The sequence below is a fragment of the Austrofundulus limnaeus genome, unplaced genomic scaffold (genome assembly GCF_001266775.1).
Source record: "Austrofundulus limnaeus strain Quisiro unplaced genomic scaffold, Austrofundulus_limnaeus-1.0 Scaffold2253, whole genome shotgun sequence".
Taxonomy (NCBI): domain Eukaryota; kingdom Metazoa; phylum Chordata; class Actinopteri; order Cyprinodontiformes; family Rivulidae; genus Austrofundulus; species Austrofundulus limnaeus.
In genome coordinates, this window is record NW_013954655.1 from 4,700 (window position 1) to 13,038 (window position 8,339).

The following is an 8,339-nucleotide window of genomic DNA, read 5'->3' on the forward strand; positions in this document are numbered from 1 at the left end:
GCTTACATGTCCGCAGCTGCCCCCCCTCAATTATGCTAATGCTAGCTGCCTGTCACGTTCTCTCGACCTGGCCACACCTCCGCTCTCTAACCCCCCTTCCTCCACCCACACCCCCTCCCCTACCCACTTTGATGCATTTTTCAAATTTCGCCTTGGGGCGGAGTTATCTTTTCACAGGGGGGGTAAGTTACACTTTAATCTATCATTCAAACAGCAGGTTTTTGTGCTTCTTTAAGCCCCTCAAACAGGTGGCAGAAGCTGTCTTAAAAGGCCAATATTATGTGTTTCTCAGGCATTTATTTAAATACTATACCTTAATAAAGTATCTATGTCTCATTTAGCTGTTATTAAAATGCTGTTTTTATGTTTAAATAGAAAAWAAACTTATCTTCTCATCACTTCCTCTTCTAAACGCCTTGAAATTGTCCTCTGTCTCTTTAAGAACCACCTTCCGCTTCTGTTCCGTCCATTTAAGCAGGGGTAGGTGGGGGGGGGGGGTGTTTGCGCACATGCTACATTTCCTCAAAGGTATTTTGAATCTGAAAAGAGCTTCACTGAGTGAGAACTAGTGTTAGGAGCTCAGCAGACAGTTAGGTTTCACTTTCAGTTTCACCCGAGAGCCTGCAGGAGTCATGGGCGGGGTGTGTGGGGAGGGAGGGGGTGAGCTCTGCCATGAGGAAGTTCAGCTTAAAGACACGTCCCAGGGGTGATTTAAACATATAAACAGCATTTTAATAATAACTAAAGGTGACATAGATACGATATTATGGTATAGTATTTAAATATATGCCTGAGAAACACATGATATTGGCCCTTTAATAAAAGTCTTGTGACCAGTTTGACCTGAAAACGTTGGTTTAATGAATGCTTTGAAAGCCAGTAAAGCCTGAAGAACTAAAATCTGAATGCACAGTTCTGATTGGTGAAACTTGTTTTTTGGTGCTGATCAAGCTTTGTATTCATTCAGTATCATGTTGGTAAATATTTTTTCTTCTTCTTTTCTTGAACATCCTTTCAGACTCCTGCTCCCTCAGCACGGTGGTCTCGGAGGCCTTTGTGCGTTTCTTTGTGGAGATGGTGGGCCACTACTCCCTCTTCATGGGAGGGGCAGAGCGGGACGACGAGTCCCTGTCCTCGCCCACCTTACCCAGCCCCTCTTCCTCCCCCTCCTCATCCTTTCAGCGCGAGGCCTTTCGCAAAGCGGTCACTTCCAAGAGCTTGAGGAGGTTTCTGGAGGTGTTCATGGAGACTCAGATGTTTACCGGCTTCATCCAGGAGAGGGAGCTGCGCAGACAGGGCCTCAAAGGTACGAAGATTCAATCAATGTTAACAGACTTTAATTCAAGCATCTGAATGATTTTTATCTGCTTGCTTTTTATGGACATTTTTATTTATGTAAAGGTCTTGAGTTACCCCACATTTCTTTATAGTTTGTTTCCAATGAACCAGACTTTTTGTATTTCGTAGGTCCTGATCAGTTGCTCCAGACTTCCTAAACGTTTTTAATGTTTTTCTTTAGATTTTGACTGCTTTTTCACTCTTTTTTTATCCATACCTAACCTAGTTTAAAAGTGTTTGCTGAGCTACATACCTTGTCTCTAAGGCTGCGTCATGGAAACTCAAGGAGGAAACTCCTTTCATCTGTTTCTTATTGTGTACAACTAATCATCAGAAAATCTGTCACCAATTAATATTTGCCACTTTGCAATTACTGCAATTATTGCCCCGTGATGATGTATTTTTGTGTGCAACACATGTGAGCTCAGTGGCAGTAGGTGGTGCGGAGCAGCTAACTCTAACTGTACAAACTTGTTTAATCACCTGAAACACTGCAGTAAACTGAAAAACGAGGAAAGCCAGAACGTGTAGACTGAGGCCACGACGTTGGCTACAGTAAACTCTCCTCCAGTGAAATGAGGAAACAAATCTACTCAGCTGAGAATCAATGATGCACCCAGCCAATCTGTCCCTCACAAGCAGTACGGTAAAGTGAGCTCTGAAAGGAGATAACTCAGGTCCTGGCAGATTGCAGGACTTTTGCTGCGTTCCACTTGCCCTCGGAGGTCGTAGCTTCGAGTCTCCGAGTTCTATTTTTCAACTGGAACGCCCCCTGAAGTCGTAGTTTCGAGTCGGGAGGTCGGCACATCCAAACCATACCCGAGCAGCCCGAGCATGCATTACGTCATCATTTCAACATGGCTGCTGCACGCATGAAACTGTCAGCGGTCACGCTATCATTAGCATGTTTCTCAAATGTTGAGCTGTAATCAAACGTACACAAGCACCATCCCCATTACTTAACAGACAGAAAGTAAGAAGAGAGGCAGAATAAAAACGAGTGTAATTTGTTTGTTTGTTTAGTTTGTTTATGTATGTAGCGTACTAGCATGCTTGTCTGAGCTAACCGCTAACGTTGCTAGTCTTGCATGTAAACAAACGCGGCTTTGTTCTGTGTTTATTTTACATTACGTCAGACGTACTTGTAGTGCTTTATAGTGATAGTTAAAAATGTATGTTTAACACTGTTTGTACACTCAGAATATCTCGTAGAGCACTATTATTGTACGTTTTATTGTTGCTGAGCAAAATAATAGAAACGCCTTTTCCGACGTTTTAAACTGGAACGCTATAGCTCGGAACTGACGTCAGTCCGGCTTCAGAATTTCGAGTTCCGATACGACTGGAACGCAGCATTTCTGTTGCCACTCCACTGTGGAAAATCTGGGTTTCAACTCACAGCTTTCTGTTTTAAACCAGTTAAAATGTAGAAGTTAGTTTGACTGATGATTGTTAGTATAATATTAAGTATTCATTATAAGTGTAACTGCTATCTAATAATCATAATATTTGTTATTAGTTAAATGCCACAATTGATCATATTTCTTTTGCCAGTATTGTCCAACACTATCTGAGATCCTGTTCTTTCAGTCGTGATCCGCACCCAATGACCATAGGTGAGGACTTGAACCCAGTTGGATCAGTAAATTAAAAGTGTCACCTTTTGGTTCAGCTCCTTCACCACGGCAGACCGAAACAACACTTTTATTACTGCTGATGAGGTCTCGAACCGTCGGTCTGTCTCCACTCTTGTCTCAGCTGTAAACCCTGAGTCAACACTGCCTGTTTTGGATCCGAGGTTCAACAGTTGGTCGGCTTCTCCCTTCAAGGCTGAGAAGTGTGATCCATGTACCATTTTTGTTCCAGTGGGTACCAACACTCAGGAAGCAGGCGGGCACAAGTAGCTCAAAAAACAAAGGAAAACTTACTTTATACAGGAAGCAAAAACAAGTACACAGCAAAAAAGTTAATCCAACACTGACAATCTTACATCCAGTCTAAACATCTTTTTGATTTTGTTTTGAGACTGATATACTAAGGAAGAGGCAAGAGCAGAGTTTGTTTGATTATTTACCTTGTTAGCCTGGATAGTTTCCTTGTTTCAAGAAGTCTTACCAAGTGTAATTGTCTTATTCCATTGGCAGATTATTTCATTTAGTTTGAGAAAATTCTGAATAGAATCTCGTATTTTTTGGCACATTTTTAGATGGCTTGTTTTTGCAGTGCACCTGGACATGTGGCAGGGAGCGCACAGTGCAGAGCTGAAAACTGACACAAGGACACACAATATAAGGAGCTGAAAACAACAAACACCTGTGAGGGAGATGAGTAGGAACAGTGGGCCTCATGCAAGAACCATTCGTACAAACAGATTTGTTCTTAAGTTGTGTGTACGAGTGATTTAGGAGAACTTACTGAGCCCCTAAAGGGAAATGGATTGGAAAAAAACTATCTCGTTCCCACCAGTTAGTATCTCGTTCCCACCACTTACTAAGTCGTTCCCACCGGTTAGTAAGTCGTTCCCACCAGTTAGTATCTCATTCCCACCAATTAGTGTCTCATTCCCACCACTTACTAAGTCGTTCCTACCAGTTAGTATCTAGTTCCCACCAGTTAGTATTTCGTTCCCACCAGTTAGAATCTCGTTCCCACAACTTACTACGTCGTTCCCACCAGTTAGTATCAAGTTCCCACCAGTTAGTAAGTCGTTCCCACCAGTTAGTATCTCGTTCCCACCACTTACTAATTCGTTCCCACCAGTTAGTATCTCATTCCCACCACTTACTAAGTCGTTCCCACCTGTTAGTATCTCGTTCCCACAACTTACTACGTCATTCCCACCAGTTAGCATCAAGTTCCCACCAGTTAGTAAGTCGTTCCCACCACTCACTAAGTCGTTCCCACCAGTTAGTATCTCGTTCCCAACAGTTAGTATCTCGTTCCCACCAGTTAGTATCAAGTTCCCACCAGTTAATATCAAGTTCCCACCAGTTAGTATCTCGTTCCCAAGAGTTAGTATCTTGTTCCCACAAGTTACTAAGTCGTGCGCATGAGTTAGTATCTCGTTCCCAGCAGTTAGTAAGTCGTGTGCACGAGTTAGTATCTCATTCCCATGAGTTACTAAGTCGTGCGCACGAGTTAGTATCTCGTTCCCACCAGTTAGTAAGTCGTGCACATGAGTTAGTATCTCGTTCCCACGAGTTACTAAGTTGTGAGCACGAGTTAGTATCTCTTTTCCACCATTTAGTAAGTTATGCGCATGAGTTAGTATCTCGTTCCCACCAGTTAGTAAGTCGTGTGCACGAGTTAGTATCTCATTCCCATGAGTTACTAAGTTGTGCGCATGAGTTAGTATCTCTTTTCCACCATTTAGTAAGTTATGCGCACGAGTTAGTATCTCATTCCCACAAGTTACGAAGTCATGCGCATGAGATACCTCACAGGATCTTTCAGATCGTTTTGGACTAGCTATGCGTTTACTGAAATGGACATACGTGACATAATTTAGCCTTGTATTTCAGGCCAAACTGCAAATAAACACACTGAAATACAAACATTACTTGTTCTCCGAACGGTGCCACAGCTTGGTGACAGTCTCGGAGCCTTTCCACCCACGGTTCCTGGATGTTTACAGTTTCCTTGGCAACAGAGTAGTTTTGCTAAAGCTACCCGCTGAAAATAAATAAAATCCAGATTAAAAATTTAGGAGGTCTACCACCTAGGTTGGAAGGTACTGAGCCCCTAAGGGACATGGATTGGGAAAAAACTCGTTCTCGTTCCCACCAGTTAGTATCTTGTTCCCTCCACTTACTATGTCGTTCCCACCAGTTAGTAAGTCGTTCACACCAGTTAGTAAGTCGTTCCCTCTAGTTAGTATCGCGTTCCCACTAGTTAGTATCTCGTTCACACCAGTTAGTAAGTCGTTCCCACTAGTTAGTATCTCGTCCACACCAGTTAGTAAGTCGTTCCCTCTAGTTAGTATCTCATTCCCACCAGTCACTAAGTTGTGCGCACGACTTTATAACTGGTGCGAGATAGTCCCCTCCCCACCCCCCCAATCCATGTCCCTTTAGGGGCTCAGTAAGAATTTGTGGCGTTCACCAATTTTTTCGTATTCTAAGATTTTCTTCAGATATGGACAAAATTCACGAGTGGTCCAGAACTGTCGTAAATTTTATGAGCAGCCAGTTTTCTGTTTTCCAGATGAATTTTCTTCACCAATAACTATATATTTCATTAATTTGAAGATATTTCGAGTTGAAAATAAATCACACTCCATAATTATGGTAACAATGGCTTATTCTGTTTGAAATGGAGTAAGATTTTAACGACATAAATTGGTTAGATTTAATGAAATTGGCTTTTAATGCTGTTGTATAAAACTACAATATTACTATGAAGATCTCAAATAAAAACCAACTTAAATTATACATTAATTGAAGTTTGGAGACATTTTAAAATGCTTTTTTCAGAAATGCATCTGACTCTTGCGACGTTCGGGGGGGACGATCAGGTTGGGGTGGTGGTGGTTTGGGGGGTAACACAGTCATCATTTCATTCCTCAGCTTTAAAGCAGATCCTTTAATTCCACAGCTGATGCTGCTAAAAATGACTTTTTTTGTGGATCTGTGAGAGCAGGACTTTAATCTCTGAACTCGTAAAGTTCTTCTTTTTTACTTTGCGATGTCATTTATGCATGGACATTTCCTGATATCTGAGGCAGGAAACATAGCCTTATATGGTGTTTTTGGGGTGGTAATTATGCTAATCTCCTCTCGCGTGCACAAGCAGCTGGATAGAACAGGTGGAATTTACGCAGCTCATTTACACACTTCCTGAAGATAGAAGAGTTTGTTGAATCTGACGTGACATGTTCGTACGAACCCTTTGTACGAACAAAAGTAAGAGAAATTCAGGAAAAGAACACGAACATGTTCTTGCATGAGGCCCAGTGAGATGAGCTGGGGAAGGAAACACTGAGGAGCAGAAACACAGCTCGTGTTCCTCCGTGTGATCCAGTAAAGACACGTCAATCATGACAGCCCTTCATTGTCCAGAACCTTCAACATCTCAGAACAAATCTCGTCCACTCCCAAAACCCTTCTGCTGCCAGAGTTCTTTTGAAGGAAATTTTGTGACTGATTAAGTTAATCTTAGATCCAGTTTTGTATTTTACACTTTATGAACATATAGTTTAAACAGAGTCAGTGTGTCTTTTCAACGTGTTCTGTTCTGTCTGTAATTAAACAAAGTTGATTATCAGTTTGCAACACAAGGAAGTTTGGCTCTTTTAAAGCAAAGTATAAAGAAATAAGGATGACTCGAGACTTTGCACAGCACTTTGTGTCAGTTATCAAAGTAGAGGTCGAGAATCTCTTTAAAATATTTGATTTTGAAATCTTCTGTTGTGTATCCAGGTCTCTTTGAGGTAAGAGCCCAAGAATATCTGGACTCACTTCCTGGGAGTGAACAAAGAGGCGTAAACAAGTTCCTCAAGGGCCTTGGTGAGATTTATTGTCCAGCTGCAGTCGATCAGCTGATTTCCTAATCGACCAGAAAGCCATCAGTTTTCTGTTGAAAGAGCTTCTGGTTTTATACGTTTGATTTATTGTTTGCTTTTTGTTGTTTTCAGGAAACAAGATGAAGTTTCTTTCCAAACGATGAGCCAGGAAAAGCTGTGAAAGCAGGACAAAGAAGATGGAAACGTGGAGAACTTTCCTGCACAGATTCATTCAGAAGGAGTGGAGACCTGGATGTGCACGAGGAGAGCAGGTTTAACTCTCAGCAGTCGCTCCATCAGTGTGAAGACCAGCATAACGGAGCAGAATCCAGTCTTCCAGTCGGTCCCGACAGTGTATCACTGTGCAGCACATCACAGAGTCGATGTGTTCCTAATGTCACCTGGAGACCTGCAAGGAGGGCCAATCCTCTGTTGTACTTTTACTTTACATTCCAAGTATTTTCTATAGAAGCTTTTATAAATACAATAGTACAACTTCCTTGTCAACAGGAGGCTTTTAAGTTAATTTATATCACTTTTAGACTAACTTTATCTCTTTTTTTAAATGTTTAATTCAAATATTTTTTTAAATAATCTCCTGTAGCTGTTAATACACTTTATTAGAGTTTAGTCCAGAGAATTTGTAGACCACTTGGGTTGTTGGGTTTATGTACTACTATTATAAACAAATGTACTTTAATTAAAATGGGAACTTGCATTAATGGTTGAGGAATGAAAAAGAAATCAGCCTAAAATGTGTTTTTCCCCTCGGGAGTCCAGAGATAATGTGTGGCTAGAGCAGAAAAATGATTATTGTCTTAGCTCAGTCCTTACTGTGAGTCTCTACAAAAACAACTATCTTAAAAAGAAGAAATGGAATGTCATAAATAAAGTGATTTAAAGTACTTAAATGACCTTTTTTGTGACTAAACTGTCTAAAAAAGATTTGCGAGTCATTTACGGTTTAGTATTACCAAAGTTTATGAGAAAAACAGAGGGCTGTTTCACAGAACCAGGATTGAGAAATCCAGGATAAGAGATAAATCTAGGCTTGACATAACATGATCAGCAGGGGCAGAGCCAGGGGGTACCCAGGGGTGGCCCTAGTCACCACCAAGGAGGTCCTATAGAACAGCTGGAGTGTGTTAAACCAGGTGACCATGTGAACGACTGGTGAAGCTAACGGCTAATGCTAAACAGTCAAGTCTGGATTTCCCATTACTGTACATGTTGACAACAGAGCAGAAAAAAAGGACTGATGATGTAGAAATCATTAAAATATATTAATTATTATTACGCAAATTATATTAATATTAATAATAATATTAATCCAATTATTATTAATATTTTACAGTTTATATAATCTATCTAATGTTTTAAATAATGTCAGAAAAGCTGTTTGTGTTATGGATTTATTAACAGAAGATATATGAGCAGAACATAATGTAACAGTTTAAAATTAAAATAATCTTATAAAGTCCATGTAATCACTGTTATTTAT

General features: G+C 40.7%; 1 protein-coding gene across 1 annotated transcript in view; it reads left to right on the forward strand.

Moving 5' to 3' along the window:
- LOC106537338 (DENN domain-containing protein 2A) overlaps positions 1 to 7,743 on the forward strand; it is a gene marked incomplete at its 5' end in the record, with an annotated part of 9,812 nt that extends 2,069 nt beyond the window's left edge. Inside the window, 3 exon segments of the mRNA XM_014034721.1 lie at positions 1,019 to 1,306; positions 6,756 to 6,842; positions 6,971 to 7,743. Coding sequence (XP_013890175.1) covers positions 1,019 to 1,306; positions 6,756 to 6,842; positions 6,971 to 7,002 — 407 coding nt within the window.
- Positions 7,744 to 8,339: the final 596 nt, after the last annotated feature.